Below are 21480 nucleotides of genomic sequence, written 5' to 3' on the forward strand. Positions count from 1 at the left end.
CAGCTTTCTTTACTTAGAGTGCAGTTTCTGACCTGAGAGTCTGGTTGTCTTTGACTTGACACCGATTCTTATGCCTGATCTTGGACATCACCAAATACAGGATATAAGGTCAGCTTTGCTTGTTTTTCCACAGAAAGCATTAGGTCTGCAAATTTTACTCTTTGTTTGGTCCTTTTCTATATAAATATTGATTTATCCTGGTCAATTTGATGTAGTTTGATGCCTAGTATGAATGTCCCACAGCCCTCTAAATCCAGCTCTGCACAGCCAGTCTGAACACTTCTGTCTGGGCCAATAATATTACAGGGCCATTAACTGGTAGGATAATGTTAAAGGAATAGTTCACCAAAAAATGAAAATTCTCTCATTATTCACTTACCCTGATGTCATCCCAGATGTGTATGACTTTTTTCAGCAGAACACAAACAAAGATTTTTGGATGAAGATAGGGCTCTGTCAGGTCCTTATAATGCAAATACACGGGTGCCAGCACTTTGACAATCCAAAAGGCACATTTAGGCAGCATAAAAGTAATCTGCATGACTCCAGAGAATCAATGAATGTCTTCAAGCAAATTGATAGGTTTATGTAAGAAACAAGTCGATAATTAAAATGTTTTTAACTTTAAATCGGCCCTACCGTCCAGGGCTCTGATGCTGTTTGAAATGGCCAAACTCTCACGTGACGTTCGTTCTTCTGTTGTAAATAAGCGCCACTTCCGAATTCTCGTGTGAACTCGCCGACGCACTAACATCACGCGACAGCTACGTGATGCGTCAACTGCTGGCAGGAAGTGCTTTTTAAAAGTTAATAACGTTTTAATTATATATTTATTTCTTACACAAATGTATCGATTTGCTTCAGAAGACATTCATTGATCGACTGGAGTCTTATGCTGCCTAAATTTGACTTTTAGACTGTCGAAGTGCTGCCACCTGTTTACTTGCATTATAAGGACTTGACTAAAAATATTTGTTTGTGTTCTGCTGAAGAAAGACAGTCATACACATCTGGGATGGCATCAGGGTAGCTGAATAATGAGAGAATTTTCATTTTTGGTATTCCTTTAAGGCAGCTTCCAAGACAGAAGAAGAGTTACCATTTGAAAGTAGACTGGAAGAGGAAGTGTGTGGGTTGCAAAGAGAGAGAGAGAGAGATACATGAGATATATTAAATGTATTTAAAATTATGCAAGTACACATTTATCATGCTTCCACACATGTGAAACATACCAGAAAGGAGTCGTGTGGAGCCATGCGAGGTTTGGACGTGTGGACGGTGAGCTCTGCGCACTTTGCTAGTTTTAATACTTTTTGTGTCATAAACGGGTGAGATTCGATACACCCTAGACGGGCTCTTCCCGAGTCTGCTCGACATAACAGGTCATAAGCTGGAAATTGAGTGAGCTCACAGAGTTCTGGCTCGGAGATTCGCGGAGGGAGACAGGCCCCGATCAATTCTGGCCAAATTTCTGAGATCATCTGATAAAGATCTCGTGTTACGCAAGGCAAGGAGTAATGGAAGGCTTTCTTGGAAGAACCACAGCATTTTCTTGTTCCTAGACTTTGCGAATTCAACAAGAGAGAAACGTCATCGATTCAAGGAATGCAAGAAACTCTTACATTAACGGAAGGTCGCTTTTGCACTGATGTTCCCGGCCAAATTGAGAACAGATACTAAGGATGGCCGCAAAATATTTACACGCCCACTGCAAGCAATGTCCTTCATTAAGAGTAAGTTATTTTGTGGTTCTCATGTTGCAGCCGAGTGAGCCTGACTCACTGAACATTCACTTGACTGTCCGAGGAAACCTGAGTGCCTTTCTTTTTTTTTTTTGTGCTGGTTCCGCCTAGCGGCTGGAGTTTGTTTTGTGGAATAACACTCCTTCAGGACAGTTTGTGGATGAATCTGCACGTTCTTTGTGCTTATGCCTCATATTGGCTGGAGTTTGTTTTGTGGAATATTTCTTGCAGGACATTGGAGTGATTAAATCATATGCTGCACTCATGTAACAGCCGAATGAGCTGACTCACTGAACATTCACTTGACTGTCCGAGGAAACCTGAGTGCCTTTTTTTTTTTTTTTGTGCTGGTTCCGCTAGCGGCTGGAGCTTGTTTTGTGGAGGAACGCACCTTCGGGACAGTTATGTGGATGAAATCGACATGCTCTTTGTGCTTATGCCTCATATTGGCTGGAATTTGTTTTATAGATTATTTTCTGTTGTGTAATTCTGTCTCACAGAATTTGTATAGAAGCACCAGACTTGAGCAATCCAACGGCAGAGTTGTCGCGGGGGCTCTCATAGGCATACATGGACTGTTTGAGTTTAAAGGGATGGACGCTAGTTGGCGTTGTCGTGAAAAGGTTAATGTGCACGTTTTTCTTTTTCTGTTTTTTTTCTTTTTTTTTTCTGAGGGATGTTCGGGGTTTGATTGTTGCACTAATTTTGGAATGTGGTCGTTACAATTTTATTTTTGACACAATCTATTTTTTATAATATGTCAAAATGTCAAATGTTAATATGAATGGACTGTCTCTCTCCACGGGGAATGTGAATGGGTTGGGGCACCCCATAAAAAGAAGGAAGGTTATTTCTTTTCTTAAACGTAAGAAATATGATATAGTGTTTCTTCAAGAAACGCATCTTTCATTGCAGGAAGCTGAAAAATTTGGGAAGATATGGGGTGGACATGTTTTCTTTAGTGCTGGCTCAAGTAAGAGCAGGGGAGTCATTACATTGATAAGTAAGCCTCTATAATTCAAATGTCTCAAACAGATTAAAGATCAATTAGGAAGAGTCATTATTGTTTTAGCAGAAATTCAGGGGCAAAGGTTGATTTTGGCTAATATTTACGCACCTAACGCTGATAATCAGGGCTTTTTTATAGATCTTGAAGGGATGTTGCAAGCTGCTGGCACCCCTCATGATATAATATTGGGAGGAGACTTTAATCTTTTGATGGACTCAGTCCTTGATCATAGTGAAGCACAAGTGTGTAAGCCCCCTAGAGCAACAGTGACGCTTCAAAGGATGTGTAAAAATCTTGGTCTTACAGATATTTGGAGACTTTTTTAACCCATTTGGTAGGGACTATACATTTTTTTCATCAGTCCATAAGATTTATTCTAGAATAATTTTTTTTTTTATCTAAGTCCATCTTTTCATCTGTTGTTGATTGCTCAATTGGAAACATCTTAGTCTCAGATCACACCCTGGTGAGAGGTGTTGTCACATACGGAGAAAAAGAAATCATACGGTTGGCGCTTTAATGTATCCCTTTTGCAAAATCCTGAATTTCAACAAATGTTAAAGGCTGAAATCAATGTTTATATGGAGACCAACTGCTTCTCAGTATCCTCTGTGGGCGTGGCTTGGGAGGCACTGAAGGCGGTTCTTAGGGGTCGGATCATAGAGTATGCCTCATTCATCAAAAAATCCAAAGCACGAGAACTCGTGGAGTTGGAAGGGAATATTAAAAGTGCCGAGGCAGAGCCGAAGCGCCAAATGTCGTGTGATGGCCTCAGAGAATTGACCCGATTGAAATACAGATATAACACCATTTTGTCATGAAAGGTGGAGTTTTGGCTATTCAGGGCAAGACAGTCATACTTTGAGTCAGGGGACAAAGCAGGAAAACTCTGGCTAGATATATAAAGCAGAGAGAGTCTTTTTCTACTATTCCCTCAGTGAAATCTGCTGGTGGTGAATTATTTACCTCAGCCATTGATATTAATAATGCTTTTAAAGAATTCTATCTTGATATCTGTAGCTCCACATCTTCATCTACTGATGAAGATATTATAAATTTTGTGGAACCATTAGAACTCCCTAAACTAAAGACTGAGCAAAACAATTATATTGATTCTGAGATAACCTTGGAGGAGCTTGGCGAGGTAATTAAGGCCTTGCCTACAGGCAAGGGTCTGGGGCCAGATGGCTTTGCCACTAAATTTTTTAGATCTTATGCTACAGAATTGGCTCCACTTTTGTTAGAAGTTTATATGGAATCATTAAAGAATGGAAAGCTTCCACCAACCATGACACAAGCCCGGATCAGTCTGATTCTTTAAAAGGACAAAGATCCAAGCGAGTGTAAGAGTTATCATCCAATTTCCCTGATCAAGCTAGATGTAAAAAATATTGTCAAAAATTTTGGCTAACCGATTAAGTAAAGTTATGATATCTCTTATACATATAGATCAGGTGGGGTTTATTCGGGGCCGCAGCTCTTCTGATAACATTAGGCGTTTCATCAATATTATGTGGTCAGTGACGAATGATCAGACTCCGGTCACTGCCATCTCACTTGACGCCGAAAAGGCATTTGATATGGTAGATGGGATTATCTTTTTAAGATTTTGGAAATATACGGGTTTGGGAATATTTATATTGGATGGATTAAGTTACTTTATAGACACCTGGTAGTGGCGGTACAAACAAATGGATTAATTTCAGATTATTTTACTCTGGATAGGGGCACCCGTCAGGGTTGCCCTCTTTCCCCATTAATGTTCTGTCTTGCCCTGGAACCATTAGCAGCTGCGATAAGAAAGGAAGATGATTTTCCAGGGGTGGTGGCAGGAGGTATGGTGCGTAAGCTTTTGCTTTATGCAGATGATATTTTATTATTTGTCTCCAACCCCACTAGATCTATGCCTTGCCTCCACAGATTTATTCATTCCTTTTCTAAGTTCTCAGGATACAGAGTCAGTTGGTCTAAATCCAAAGCTTTGGCTCTGACGGCGTACTGCCCAGTGACGGCTTTTCAGCCGGGTGTCTTCCAGTGGCCTAAACAGGGCATTAAGTATTTGGGCATTTTATTCCCAGCAAATTTGTGTGATTTATTTAGAGTTAATTTTGACCCCTTAATAAAAAGGTTTTTGAGTGATGTGGGAAGTTGGACTTCATTACATTTATCTATAATTGGGAAGTTTAATGTTATTAAAATGAATTGTATTCCAAAATTCAACTACCTGCTACACTCTCTCCCTGTAGATGTCCCCCTCTCTTATTTCAAGCAATTTTATAGTATAGCGAAGTCCTTCATTTGGAATGGTAAGCATCCCAGAATACATTTCAATAAGTTACATAGGCCAATTGACAAAGGTGGGCTAGGCCTACCCAAGATTTTGTTTTATTATTATGCATTCGGTCTCAGATATTTGGCTCATTGGTCAATTCCACCTGAGAGAGCCTGGTTTTTCCCTGGTTTTTTATTGAACAGGAAGTTCTTGCCCCTATTTTGCCATTGCAAAGCCTTTCTATCAAACTAACCGGAGAAGTTAAGTTACACCCCTTTATCCCACATTTGCACTCGGTATGGACAAAAGTGTCCAGAGTGTTTAATTTCGGACATTTATTTAAATGCTGCCTCGAGCATATGGCTGAACCCAAAATTATGTATTAATAAGTCCCCTTTCTGCTGGTCAGAGTGGATTGTGAGGGGGATTGCTACACTCGGTGACCTATATGAGAGTGGAGTGTTGAGATCCTTTGAAAATTTGGTTCAAAATTTTGGGATTCCCAGATTTCAGTTTTTTTAGGTATTTACAGCTGCGCCACCTGCTCTGTACTATTTGTGGGAGTAGCATACACCCCCCTAAAGCGGCAGACACTCTGGGAGTGGTGATTACTGCTTTTGGAAAAGGTTATGAGGCATCAGTGTATTACTCCCTGCTAATTCAGAGTCTGGGGGATGGAGCTTTAACTTCTATCAAGAGATTATGGGAGAAAGATTTAAACTTGGTATTGGAGGAGGGAGTGTGGGCTAGGATTCTAAAAAACGTCAAGTCTGTATCTAGAGATGCAAGGGTGCGCCTTATGCAATTCAAGATTTTACATAGATTCTACTGGACCCCCTCTAGATTGTATAGGCTTGGTCTTAAAGACACACCCACCTGCTGGTGATGCCAATCGGAGGATGGAGACACGGCCCATGTTTTTTGGTGGTGTGCTAAGATCCAGGAATTTTGGTTGAAGGTTCAGAGTTTTGTGTGTGACGTGTTGGGCACTCGGGTTTCGTTTTGCCCCAGACTCTGTGTTTTGGGCAATGGGGCGGTCATCGATATAGGAGATAAATACATAAAAAATTTGGTTCTGACCAGTGTTATGAAAGGCAGGCAGATTGTTTTAAGGGGATGGAAGTTGGTTGGAATGCCCTCAATTCGGAAGTGGTGCAAGGAGATGGGGAGGGTGACAGCCTTCAAGGAAGTGTTGTGTAGAAGGCTGGGGATCTGGGATTCATTTGATGGGAAATGGGGCAGTTATTTGACGTTTCTGGGGGACTCTCGGGGAGGGAATGTGGAGAGGCATAGTTTTAGATGTGTTTGATAATTATATATTTTATTGTATTTATTTTTTTATTTTTTGTGTGTGTGTGTATGTTTGTATTTATGTGAGACCATGGGAATGTTCCTTGGGGGTCGGGATCGGGGTGGGGTTGTTGATTGGGGAGGGGGAGGGTTAGTAGTGGGAGTTAAATGTTGATTCATTGTATATATGTTTTGTTTTTCTTTGTCATAAATCAATAAAAATTTTAATCTTAAAAACTTACCAGAAAAGCCCTTCTTAAAACAGACTCTTCAGAATGTTTGTTGTGTATTTAATAGAATAGAATATTTAAAACAATAATTTAATCAGATTTATAGATATACAGACTTTTATATAATTTCAAACCATAAACAACAACAAATGTGGAGCCATCATTGTTCTTAGGTTTAAAGCAGCAGAGCTTTAAAAAATTAGTTAAGCTGTATAAATATACCGCAAATGTGATACAAATTAAAATTAGTCCATATTTATTGCTGTTCTTGTGCAAATGTGGGAAAAAATACTATATTTGTCACCAGAGACAAATCACAAGTTAACAGTCTTTTACATATCCAGGCAGGAGAAAAGAGTGATGCCCGCTCACCAACCAAAATGAAATAAAGCTTTTAGAGCTTGAAATATTACTTTAAAAACTACAAGCAGGCAGCCCTCACGTACACTACCAGTCAAAAGTTTTGAAACACTTGACTGAAATGTTTCTCATGATCTTAAAAATCTTTTGATCTGAAGGCATATGCTTAAATGTTTGAAATTATTTTTGTAGACAAAAATATAATTGTGCCACCATATTAATTTATTTCATTATAAAACTAAAATGTAATTAAAAAAAAAAGTTTTTGAAATTGATGACTTGGACAAAATAATAAAGAAAAGCAACCAATAAGTGCCCAACATAGATGGGAACTCCTTTAATACTGTTTAAAAAGCATCTCAGGTTGATACCTCAAGAAGTTGGTTGAGAAAATGTCAAGAGTACATGTCTGCAAATTCTAGGCAAAGACTATTTTGAAGATGCTAAAATATAACACAGTTATGAATTATTTTGGATTTTTAGTCACAACATAATTCCCATAGTTCCATTTATGTTATTCCTTAGTTTTGATGACTTTACTATTATTCTAAAATGTGAAAAAAAATTATAATAAAGAATGAGTAAGTGTTTCAAAACTTTTACCAGACCAGTAGTGTACATTGTTTGGAAAACCCTATCGAGAGAGACAACTAAGCAAATGAGCACATGAATAAATTACATGCTCAAAAATACATAATAAATACATAAATAAGTTAAAGAATACTCCCATGAAATATAAGCAGAATTTGAAGTCATTACAAATGTATAGGGCCGTTTATGAATTATTCAAACAGCCTCTGCAATCTATTGTCCAGACAGTTCTGTAGATGTTCTCTCGAAAGCCAAGGTGAGCTCACCAAACATTTACGCTATTAAAAGACCTTTTTCAAATCATGGTCATTTTCAAAATTAACCTAGACCACATCTATATTGTCATTTTAAATCTATATGCTTCCGCTTTCATAAAAAGAACATCACACATGATGCTGCAAGACAACTGAGCCAATATTAAAGTCATTACATATTCACCACTGACATTATTAAAATTATTTTAATGCAGTGCTGAATGTTTGAGTGCTAGGGGTTGGTTTATCATAACGCTGAGGTTACAGCTGAACAGTTTGAGTGCAGTTGGCTAAAGAAGATACAGACAGTACCCACCTCAATGAGTTTACGCTCATAGTTGGCAGCCAGTTCCTCTATATCAGTCACAGATCTGTTTTGGGGGACTGGAGGGGGATAATCACAATTCCTCTGAATAGCTAATGCTGTGGAACAGAGAACAAAATTTAACTGGCATTAGGAAACAGAAAACAATGCAAAACAGGCCTAGTTTGGTGCCACTAGTGACACAAAAATTACACACTTCACCTTTAAGACTAGCTGCAAAGTTTGAGTAATTTCCTTTAAATTATTATGTCTTGTAAAAGATAATATGAGAGAAAACATTCAATCTCTCTGACATGCTGGTCGTTCACACCAACAAACTTCTGGACTCCTTACAATGCTGCCATGCTGTAGCCTTTAAATGTGGCGTAATCTAGTTTCGATGGAGCCGCCTGTCACTGCTGAGATCCACTGGGTTCATGAGAAGCAGGAAGGAATCTTTCACCAATTGAAAACTCAATTAAAATGTGCTACTTTCACAACACAAATGTTGCTTGAGGCACCACAGGACAACAGAAACAAAGAAAGCAATAAGCAACCACCAGACCTGGCTGACTTTCAGCAGAACAGCTGTTAGACTCTCTCATTTCTTATGTCCCAAGACAGAAAGAAAATCTACGTATTTCCAAAAGTGGAGAGGGAGAGATTGATTGGTGGATTAGACAGGCCAGGCTGTTAAATGCCAGTGTACCAGTGACCGGCTGACAAGGGGTGGCCGAATAAAGACGATCGTCAGCACGGTGAAGATACTGTATGCATACAAAGAGTCAATAGGGCACAGATCTGCTGGGAAAATGATGAAGACGAGGAGGTGGCGCTTAGCTGAAAAGTTTGTCGTAAAGCAGTGAATAAGTCTATGGAGTGCAAGTCAACAATTCTGAACATTATCACATCACCCGCACACAGCTGCACGTTATTTTCAGCGCTGAGTCTTATCTGTGCTTTGCCAATGGTCTAAACATCCCACTAACTCATACACACACACACACCACTACTGTCAGCAAGAGCTCCGACTGGACTCGAATTACTGCCAATGTGCTGCTCAACCTTGATTTCAGTCCACCATGCCTGACAGCATTAATAATAAATGCACTTATGTAGCTTTGTTTGTGTGTGAAGTTTCTCACACTGTGGGAAACAGGGTGCCTACACACTAGAGTTTACAATGCATCAGAGAACACTGAGAATCCATTGATTTTACAGACTTAACACACTGTGAATTCGGCGACAGTAGGTTGAAAGTTCTGCTACTGAAATTGGCTGTTTATCGAAATTCATCTAAGCCAATATCTGTATCTGTTGCTACAGCAAAATTTTCTGTATGTGTATTCAGATAGAACAGGGTGTGGGTGGGGCTTAAACCGAAAGTGCCTCTAAATAAGTCTACTAAAATGTCAACCGATATGGGTTTTTCAGTGGCCAAGGCCGATACATATATGTAGAGAGCAGGATAGCTGATGGCCGATATAAATGCTGATAAACAAAATACAATTTAACAACAGCAAATCAAATGTACACAAAACTTCTAAAGTTAAACAAACATGTATTTTATGCAATATTTCCTCAAATTTGCATAAAGTTAAAAAGAAAAAATGGCTGGAGCTTGTTTTGTTGAATAACACTCCTTCGGATCAGTTGTGGATGAATCTGTTCCTCTTTGTGCTAACGCCTCCTGTTGGCTGGAGTTTGTTATGTGCAGTATTTTTGCGGGACATTGGAATGATTACGTCATCTGCTGCACTCATAACAGCCGGCTCTCTGAACAATTGAAATACTTGTTTGTCTGCCCAAGGAAACTGAACAGCTTTATATCAGCTGGAGTTTATTTTGTGGAGGTACACACCTTCAAGACAGTTCTGTGAATGAATCTATATGTTCTTTGTGTTTATTTTGCCTGTTGGCTGGGGTATGTTTTACAAAGTATTCTCTGTTATGCAATTTTGCCTCACAAAATTTTTATAGAAGCACCGGACTTGAGCAATCCGATGGCAAAGTTGTCGCGGGGGTTCTCGCATGCGTACGTGGACTCTTTGAGATTAGAGGGATTGACGCCGGTTGGTGCTGTCATGAGCGGGGTTAATGCGTACGTTTTTCTTTTTTCTGTTTGTTTTGTTCGGGGTTTGATTGTTGCATTAATGGGGAATGTGGTGTGTATAATCTTGCTTTTGACACACAATTTATTTTTTTCATTATATCAATATTTCAAATGTCAATATGAGTGGATTATCACTCTCCACGTGGAACGTGAATGGGTTGGGGCACCCCATAAAAAGAAGGAAGATTATTTCTTTTCTTAAGCATAAGAAATATGATACAGTGTTTCTTCAAGAAACGCATCTTTCCCTGCAGGAAGCTGAAAAATTTGGGAAGATATGGGGTGGACATGTTTTCTTTAGTGCTGGTTTAAGTAAGAGTAGAGGAGTCATTATACTGATAAATAAACATCTACAATTCAAATTTCTCAAACAGATTAAAGATAAAGTAGGAAGAGTCATTATTGTTTTTAGCAGACATTCAGGGGCAAAGGTTGATTTTGGCAAATATTTACGCACCCAACGCTGATGATCAGGGCTTTTTTATAGATCTTGAGGGGATGTTGCAAGCCGCTGGCACCCCTCATGATATAATATTGGGTGGAGACGTTAATTTATTGATGGATTCAGTCCTTGATCATAGAGAAGCAAAAGTGTATAAGCCCCCTAGAGCAACACTGATGCTTCACAAGATGTGTAAATATCTTGGTCTTACAGATATTTGGAGACTTTTGAACCCATCTGGTAGGAACCATACATTTTTTTCATAAGTTCATAAGATTTATTCTAGAACAGATTTTTTTTTTTTATATCTAAGTCTCTCATTTCATCTGTTGTTGATTGCTCAATTGGAAACATCTTAGTCTCAGATCACACCCTGGTGTGTTTAGAGATGTTGCTTTCTGCCTGGTAACGGCTTTTCAGCCGGGCGCCTTTCAGTGGCCCAAACAGGGCATTAAGTATTTGGGTATTTTATTCCCAGCAAATTTATGTGACTTTGTCAGAGTTAATTTTGACCCTTTAATAAAAAAGTTTTCGAGTGATGTGGAAAGGTGGGCTTCATTACAATTATCTATGATTGGGAAGGTTAATGTTATAAAAATGAATTGTATTCCAAAATGTAACTACCTATTACAGTCTCTCCCCCATTGAAGTTCCCCTCTTTTATTTTAAACAATTTGATAGTATTGCTAAATCTTTTATCTGGAATGGTAAACATCCTCGAATGCATTCTAACATGTTACACAGGCCAATTGATATAGGTGGGTTAGGTCTCCCCAAGATATTGCTTTACTATTATGCTTTTGGTCTCAGACATTTGGCGCATTGGTCGCTTCCACCTGAAAGTGCTCCTCCCTGGCTTTTTATCGAACAGGAGGTCATTGCCCCTATCTTGCCATTGCAATGTCTTCCTACCAAGCTGCCTGGAGAAGTAAAGACAAATCCCATTATCTCATACATGCAGTTAGTGTGGACAAAAGTTTCCCGCGAGCTCAGTTCGGACATTTACCTGAACGTTGCCACAAGTATTTGGTTAAACCCTAAATTGTGTATTAACAAGTCCCCTTTTTGCTGGACAGAATGGATTGAGAAGGGAGTTGCTACGCTGGTTTACCTGAATGAAAATGGAGTGTTGAGATCCTTTGAAAATATTATACAGCGGTTTGGGATTCCCAGATCTCAATTCTTCAGGTACTTACAGCTGCGCCATCTCCTTTGTACCACCTCTGGGTGTAGTACACAGCCCCCTAAAGCTGCAGACACTCTTGAGATGGTACTAGCGGCTTTTGAAAAGGGTCACAAGGCTTCAGTGTACTATTCCTGGCTAATTCAGAGTCTAGGGGATGGGGTTTTGACATCTCTCAAGAAGTTATGGGAGAAAGACTTGAATTTAGTATTGGAGGATGAAGAATGGGGTAGGATTTAAAAAAAGTCAAGTCTATGTCTAGAGATGCAAGGATGCGCATTATTCAATTTAAGATTCTGCATCGTTTTTATTGGACTCCCTCTAGATTGCATAGGCTTGGTCTTAAAGATACACCCACCTGTTGGCGATGCCAGTCAGAGGATGGGGACATAGCCCACGTTTTTTGTATTGTATTAAGATTCAAGAGTTTTGGTCGTGGTTCAGAGTTATGTCTGTGAGATCCTGAGCACTCAGATTTCATTCTGCCCCAGACGTTGTATTTTGGGTGATGGGGCGGGGGTTAACTTAGGGAATACACACATTAAAAACTGGGTCCTTACCAGTGTGATGATCAGCAGGAAAATGATCCTTGGGGGATGGAAGTCAGCTGGTGCGCCCACATTTCATGAGTGGTGCACCGAATTGGGCAGAGTGGCGGCCTTTGAAAAGATGTCGCATAGACAGCTGGACAGCTTGGGTGCCTTTGAGAAGAAGTGGGGCACTTATTTGGCCTTCTTGGAGTATTGCGAGGGAGGAACAGTGGAGAGGGACAGTATAAATGGTGTGTATGTAATTAAATGATGTGTGGAACCCTTTTTCTTTTTCTTTTTTGTTGGGAATTTTTTGTGTTTTTTTTTTTTATTTTTTATGTTTGAGTATTTTCTCTGGACTGTCTGCTTGTATGTGTGTCTGTTATTATTCGGTGTATGACCACTGGGATGTGTGTTGGGTGGAGGGGAGGGAGGGAGGAATATTTGTTGAAAGTTGATTCTGTGTTTTCATGTGCTGTTTGTGTTGCTTTGAGTGTGGAATCAATAAAAATTGTTAATGACAAAAAAAATAGGCTTTTATTATTTAAATATATTATTGTTTTATTTATTTTTTTTTCTTACCAGATGAAGCTGAATATGTAGGCTACATTAACTGTGGAATATGTTGTTAACTGTGGTTTCTCCTGACATTAATATCTGCTAAAACAGAACTTTCGTTTATGTTCGATTTTGTTTTTCATCTGTGCATATATGGAAACATTATTCTGGAGGCATGAGGTGTCGAGCAATTATGAAATGTCAAGCACACTAATATTTTATTTAATATGCAGCTAATATTAAATATCAAAAGATACATTAAAAGAAATGAGAATTAATTATAATAATTATAGTCTACAAATAGGTGAAAGCCCCATAAGTCTATCAGGAAGTTTTATGATATACTCGGGCTGATTTTGTGCACACATATTTTAATGTAGAGGACATCATCATTTAGTTAAATTACATGTGTAGAATTAGCTAAATGCACTGGAACACATGGCAAGAGCTCGCTCTCTAGTTTTTCCAGAAAAGAATAGCGGGACAAGAACGAGCATGTTTTAGTTTTGTGTGCAGGAATATTCTGAATAGTTTTTACAAATTTAACATTAATATTCTACGGTTTTCTTACAGTGTGTGTATCTAAGTGTATTATATGTGCCAGAAGAAATGAAATACAATGGTAATGTCATCCAGGAGGGCACCTAATAACAGTGGATCTCATTTCTGTTCCTTCATATTGATTGGTGCATGATGGGAAAATGTATTTGTTTTTGGCCGTGAGAGTTTTAATGACTGTAACATTAAGTTTTTATGGCTTTAAAGATAAAACAGCTCCCCAAATTAAAATATGGATCACTTTGGTCTGGACAGCCTTGAGAGTCGATCTGTGGTGTAGGATATCATTACATTTTAATATTTTCAGTTATGAAGTTCAGAAGGTATCAGCTGGGTCTCTGTTATATATATATATATATATATATATATATATATATATATATATATATATATATATATATATATATATATATATGAATTCTGTCAAGAAGAGAAGTTCTCAGAGAACTTGTATCTGAAGAAATTAGAAGAAAATTAGGATCCTGCTGAGCATTATAGATCTTTGTTATGAGAACATACAAAAAGGAATTTAAAAAAAATGTCAATATGAACCAGATAATAAACCATTTTGAATTAAACAGAGAAAATATGGACTGGCATTTGGTTTCATTTATAATCTCAAGATTATTCATGATATCATGTTAATGATAATATGCTATAGGACAGGTGGAATTAAAAAAAAGCTTGGCAGACGGTGCTGTATACACATCATATAAAGACATGAATGCATACATAAAGACAAGCCACATATTGAAACACACCCTCAATACATCTGTGGGAGTGAATGTACACAGCATTGACAGACAGATGCAAAATTAGTCTCTGTTGATGTGCTGAATAAAAAAAAAAGGAAAGAAAAAACTGCGGGACTTAATAAGAGTGTTGATCAAAGTAATCTTTTCCCATCATGCAGCAGTCGCTTCCTGCGAGACCGTTAGAGATAACAACAGCGTATTATTCCATCAGTGAACGATCTCTACTAAGTACAGGATGTAGTCAATTTGACGCGTATCAAATTGCATACTGTGGAGATACACTGTGGAGAGGGGAAACATAGAGTGGGTTTTCAGGAATAACCGTTGAGGGTTTACAATGCATATAATGCTCCAACTTACAAATTTGACCAACCCATGCCAACATCATCATGATCTGACCTCAATCTGACTTGGGAGAGATTAGACAACAACAAAAAAAGCAAGAAGAGAGCAAAAATGGGTGACTCAAAAAAACAGTACGGTCACAGATTGAGGTGTTCTACTTTTCTCTTTGATGTAGGGACCTCAATAATGGGCAAACTCATCCTGTGTACTTCACTTTTCAGTTGAGGTACTACTCAAATTGCTGCACTAGGTAAATCTTTTCCGGTTAAACTTTGAGTTTGTCATGCTTCTTTTTCTTTTTCTATTTTTCTATCACATCCTGCGACATCAGAAGGAAAAACTAAATGCTTGGGGCAATTTCCCTTTAATCTACAAATGTAGCAAATAACCAGTTTTATCACCAGCTGGTTTTTCTTGCATCAAAGAAAGGGCATCTGTTATGTAATCAGGTACTTGAATAAAAGAGGAGACATCAGAAATAAGAACATGTATCAATGAATGATTAAACAATGATAATGGTAATGTCACATGTCTTACAGGAAGCGATAAAGCAAAAGTAATGGGAAAGAGGACAAAGATGGCTCTCTGGCACCTGGTGATGCTGAGGCTATAGCGGATATACTGTATACCTCACCCTCTGATTTTTTAAATACCTTCTCCTATTCCATGTTAATATGCAGAGAATCCTTTAACCTCGTGCGACCCCACATACACATGAGTGGATGTTGTATTTTGGCTTCACTATACGCAACGCATAATTTCAATTAATTTAAACCAACTGATCTCAGTTCAGGAGACTCTGGGCTGTCAGTAAAGGGTTAAACTTTCAATGGATGGAGTCATGTGACAAAACAACATGCTGCCGCTCACAGCGAAGTTTGCCTTTGGCAGAAATGCCAACAAAACTACATCTGGTAAGAAACCTAATTACGTTTTTACATTGAAACCTGTTTGAGTCAAAAGATTAGAGTCTCTAGTTTCATCCGATGTGCCATTTTTAAGATTTGAGTGATTTATCATGAAACGCCACAATGCTAAACACAAATGTACACTAATAGCACATTTTTCCTTTAGAATTCCTATATTTACTGTGCATGATTACACTGAGAATCAATGGGTTCATCCAAAAGCTGAAAATTTTTGCATTAAGAGGCTTTATATGGAGTTAGAATGAAAATAAGGTGCATTTTGAACTGTTCTGAGACCAGTGCAGACAGCACACTGGAGGTTAAGTCATTCACTAAACAGGGAGCAAGGGATCAAGGGAGCATCCTATAGCTTTCCTATGCAGCTAAATGCATTCACTCCTAAAATTCAACCAAAAGTTTAGTTTCAGGCTGCAGATGATGTTTGGACCACTCAACATGTTTGGCAGACATGGGACAATGGTAATCAGTACATAGATTCAGAATTTATAATGTATAATTTATTTTAACATGGTTGGCAGTGATTGAATGATGCTGACCATTACTTTGAATCAGAATGAATTATACTAATTTCTGATGTAATGTCTGTAATGTCTCAAAACATGAATAACCAACACTCCAATAAACACAATAAACAATTTAATTGTAAAAATCTGACTTTCTATAGCTTGGTGTTATTTAAAATTTCACAACTTAGTCCAACTGTACACATATGTTGCCATTAACTTTTAGGAAAACTATTTGCTCTAGAAATTATTATAATTATTTTTGCATGTTTATTAGATGCTACTGGTTACAAATCAAAAAGAGTAATGGAAAATGCACACAGCAGCCACGCTCGGGTCTCAGGAGAATAAGTAAGCCCAACCAGCCTAACACAGCAGCATTGGCTTAATGAATTGTGTGAGTGTGTGTGAGGACAAACAAATGGTAGACAGGGGAAGTGTTCAGGAAACCTATTTGAAAAGGCACTGTGTTTTGCAAATCCATTTAATTTATACATCTCATATACGCCTTTATAATGGTTACATACATTGAAAAGAACCATATCAAGACTATATTTTTTACATTCCACTTTGGCATCCTGCAGTGTCCAGTCTGAGTAGACATCTTCTAAAACGAAGAAGACTGGATAAAACTGTACCCGATTTCTCACTTCACTCTACAGTGAACTTGTACAGTTATTTACAGTACATTTAAACAGTATCCCTTTTGTTTGTGCCTGTGTGTATTGGAAATTAATTCCTCATTATTCACATTAGGATTAAAACCATTAGCTTAAGAATACGACCTGAAAATGTCATCTGCACTGAAAACATGGAACCAGTGTTGTTGTAGCTCATTAATTGTGAAACCATCCCAGCAGAAGACTGGAACAGGCTAGAAGTAAACAAATTAAAGATTCAAATCATTTTCAACTAACCTTAAGTGACCTTGATAACCCATGAATATCACAAATATTAATGGTCAGATCAGGGTTGCCTTACCTTTAAAGACATCTCAAGGTGGACAGAGTACCCCCAAACCAGTGCTTTTTTGTTATTTATTTAGCTTATCCTCTAAGTGCGTGGGGTAGGAGCTTGTTATAAGTGAAGGGCTATACTTTATCTGAAACAACACACTAGTTCCTTTCAGTGTAATTGACTGTGATTTCTAAAAGTCAATCTAATTGCTTTTCGTTATTGTGTTAATAGTCTTGACAGCGGTAAATGGAGATGCCCCTCCCAATGAGAGGGACCAGGGACTACAGATGATTAATTTGCCTCCCTGCCATAATTAAATGCACCGTGGCAGATAAACTTGCAGATGACTAATGACAAATGTTAAAGTAGGTCAAATCAATTATTTTAATCAGACACAAAAACATTAAAAAAAACAAAAAACAGAAACAGCATTCATCAGTCTCACAAGGCAACATTAGGCTAGAGTTTCTATCTGGTAGGGGAGTTCTACACATGAATTCTAATCATGGTTTCTTGCCTGGACAGCTAGTCTAAGCCCATCAACCTTAAAGACTCATGACATAGAGAGAATGTAGAAAGATGCTTTCATTCTTCCAGGAGAAATAAACAAAATATGCTCCCATCATAGTCTGACTCTTATAGTGATAATGGCACCATATACAAAAAATTACATTTAGAATATTCTCTGGTTTACTCTTTAAGCTCGGATGGGCCCACTGAGAAAACAAAAAGAAGAATTATCAAAATATTAATAACTACAGTCTTGACCAACACAAAATAGGTATAGTTTTTAAGCTAAGAAGCTGTACTTTACAATACATGTAGGCTGAAAATATGTCTGAAAAGTGAACAAGTGCTTTGAAATTTGCAGAAAAATCAGAAGTGTTCTGTTTTGACAATTTTTTAATAATTTTGCACTTCACATTTATTGTAATTGTTAAAAAAAATTAAAATGATCAAATAGCGATGAGTCATATGTTGTTGGAAAGCTTTTATAGAGTAGAACACAAAAAGCCTATTTGTTTTACTCACAGACAAAAATAAAGTGAGTAATAGCTAAGTTTATGTCTTTGTTAAATGTAAACAGGTGTTGCTTATATGCCACGTTTTCACTTATAACTTCAAAAAAATATCATAACATAAAATATCACATACCATTACTTAGAGCAGGGATCTTCAATTTTTGGACCAAGGACTCCTTGGTGGGTAGAGAGATGGAGCGTTTTATGTTGCGTTTTATGCCTATAAAAATTTTTGGTATTATTTTTGTTTATTTTTATGTTTAATATTTTTACCATTATTTTACCACATATTATTGTATGTACATACTTTATGATGTTTATTTGTAAAGCTTTTTTTTATTATTATTAATAGTTTTTATTGATTACATTCACAAATAAATAAACATAACAGAAAATACGGAATCAAATTATATACATTAAGCATGCATTTTGATTTAAATGGTGTCTGCATCTTTTCTGACATGGTGACAATTTCCTTGTTAATCACTGTTCCATACCCCCTCCTTAATAAAAATAAAGACAGATTGACAGACAGACAGAAAGACAGACACAGACAGACAGACAGAACCTGTCCATGCAGAATAATTTTTTTTTTTATATGTTTACTTTTATAAGGAGACTTCATCTCATGTGAGTGATCAATTTTATACATATATTTGAAATAAAATTTCATTTGGAGTAAAACTTTGCTATGAGGAAAACAATGACTGAGTGCACCTTTAATTATGTTGATTTGAGAGTCCATCTTGTGTGTGTGTGTGTGTGTGTCAGGACCGTGTATAACAGCTTGATAATCTTAGCGGTAACTATTTACATCAGGCAAGTAGGCTACTGTTCTGAAAGCAAAACACAACTAATAATAAAAGAAACTGTAGGCTGTCATCTGCTCAATCACACAACGTGACCAACGCAAAGCAGACGCACTGCTGAACCTGATGTGTTGCGCTTTGAGTGGCTCGTGATGAGCATGGCTGTGTGAATGGTTGTGTGAATGGTTTGTCCGTGCTGCGTGCTTCTGCCTAGTAGCTTAGTTTCGTCACAAATGTTTATCGTTTCAATCAGTTCATAACTAAATACAACAGGATGTTTAAATATGAGCAAGGCTTAAGAAGAAAGAGGAAGTTTTGGCATGCAGGTGCAAGGAACTTCAACATGTCGATGGATTAAAATACACTTATCTCTAGCTATCGCTCGTGTTTGAGTGATTATCACCGATGGTGGATCGAACAATAATTTGCGGACCCCCTGCGGTACCACCGCGGAGCCCCTGAGGGTCACGGCCCCTGTTGAATACCCTTGACTTAGAGGTGGCGATTATCTTAAAAACGAGTCCACACACAACGTAATCGGATGCAGAGATTATTAGATAATTCACACAAAGCATAATGTGCTATCTGGCTAAAAACAAGTTCACTTTCCTGGATCAGATGACTTCACTGGAAATGACGGAGTACGTTGTCCAGCATCATGAAATGCTAAACCAATCGTATTAGGATTCAGATCGCTGCAACCACAGCTGGAAGTCTTAAGCCTCCAAGCTAGATGAGAAACTCCGGGCTCTGGGCTTAAACAGCTCGCTGTGCAGCTGGATCCTGGACTTCCTGTCAAGCAGACGCCAGGTGGTTAGAATAGGCAGCAACATCTCCTCATCACTGACCCTCAACACTGGAGCCCCACAGGGCTGTGTTCTCAGCCCACTACTGTATTCCCTGTACACACATGACTGTGTGGCAACACATAGCTCCAATGCCATCATTAAGTTTGCTGATGACACGACGGTGGTAGGTCTGATCACTGACAATGATGAAACAGCCTACAGAGAGGAGGTGCACACTCTGACACACTGGTGTCAGGAGCACAACCTCTCCCTCAACGTCAGTAAGACAAAGGAGCTTGTGGTGGACTTCAGAAGAAAAGACAGAGAACACAGTCCAATCACCATCAATGGAGCACCAGTGGAGAGAGTCAGCAGCTTCAAGTTCCTGGGTGTCCACATCACTGAGGAACTCACATGGTCCGTCCACACTGAAGTCGTTGTGAAGAAGGCTCATCAGCGCCTCTTCTTCCTGAGACGGCTGAGGAAGTTTGGAATGAACCGCCACATCCTCACACGGTTCTACACCTGCACTGTGGAGAGCATCCTGACTGGCTGTATCTCCGCCTGGTACGGCAATAGCACCGCCCACAACCGCAAAGCACTGCAAAGGGTGGTGCGAACTGCCAAACACATCATCGGAGGTGAGCTTCCCTCCCTCCAGGAAATATATACAAGGCGGTGTGTGAAAAAAGCTCGGAGGATCATCAGAGACTCCAGCCACCCGAGCCATGGGCTGTTCTCACTGCTACCATCAGGTAGGCGGTATCGCAGCATCAGGACCCGCACCAACCGACTCCATGACAGCTTCTTCCCCCAAGCAATCAGACTTCTGAACTCTTGATCTCCCACGATCAAAATACATCAGCCCTGCACTTTATTACTCTTTTATCTCACACCGGACTGTCATAAATTATATTACTGTTATTATATTATGTCTCTCTTAACAACTGACTATCAACCGACAGCCTGAATGTCAATACAGTACAATACTGTACATTCTCTATATATATATATATATATATATATACTTTTTCTATATATTTTTTAATTTTTATTGAATAATGTGTATCTATATAGTATCTATATAGTAAAAAACAAAAACAAAAAAAACAGCATATTGTATACTGTACAGTGTATGTTATTATTTGTATATTGTTGAGTGTAATTATGTGTATAACAGATGTTTAAATTGTGTTGTGTTAATTTGATGTTTTAAGTTGTGTAATTATGTATAACAGATGTTTAAATTGTGTTGTGTTAATTTGATGTTTTAAGTTGAGTGTAATTATGTGTATAACAGATGCTTAAATTGTGTTGTGTTAATGTGATGTTTTAAGTTGAGTGTAATTATGTATAACAGATGTTTAAATTGTGTTGTGTTAATTTGATGTTATTGTAAATTGGTATATGTCTCATCACTGTCACGACTGCTATGTTGATCGGAACTGCACCCAAGAATTTCACACACCATTGCACTTGTGTATATGGCTGTGTGACAATAAAGTGATTTGATTTGATTTGAAGTCATCGAAATATGGGCAGAGAGGTTTGTTTAATGTAATTACATATGGTCACCAGGAGATGGCGCCAAGTACACGAAACAGACTCAATGACGGCTCAAATGACACAGAATGGAACTGAACGCAATCTCGTTACTCATGCCTGCATGCTTTGGAGAGAGAGCATAACTTTAGTCATTGTTGTATTTGCATGTGTAATTAGTTCTTATGTATAATTATTATGTTTAATTTGTTTTGAGATGTTTTTGGACTCTAGGATATATTATTTTTGTAATGCTATAACTTTTGATTGCTTTGTCGTATCAACAAAAACTTTTACTCAGTTACAGGTGATATGATTGGGAACAAAACAAATGAAGTTTTTTGGAGATACCTTATTTACATTCTGAGATATATAAATGTAAAATCAGAAATAA

At 38.1% G+C, this 21480-nt stretch overlaps 1 protein-coding gene across 6 annotated transcripts in view; it reads right to left on the reverse strand.

Moving 5' to 3' along the window:
- The window catches only part of LOC127423453 (sorting nexin-29-like), a 180336-nt gene that overhangs the window by 102544 nt on the left and 56312 nt on the right, over positions 1 to 21480 (reverse strand). For all 6 annotated transcript variants that reach the window (XR_007894320.1, XM_051667762.1, XM_051667759.1 and 3 more), the window contains one exon: positions 8065 to 8171. Coding sequence is in view for 5 of the 6 variants with exons in the window: in XM_051667762.1 (XP_051523722.1) it covers positions 8065 to 8171 (107 nt within the window). In the remaining variant the exon portion in view is untranslated. The remainder of the gene's footprint in view (positions 1 to 8064; positions 8172 to 21480) is intronic.

This window comes from Myxocyprinus asiaticus, chromosome 32, assembly GCF_019703515.2.
Source record: "Myxocyprinus asiaticus isolate MX2 ecotype Aquarium Trade chromosome 32, UBuf_Myxa_2, whole genome shotgun sequence".
Lineage (NCBI taxonomy): Eukaryota > Metazoa > Chordata > Actinopteri > Cypriniformes > Catostomidae > Myxocyprinus > Myxocyprinus asiaticus.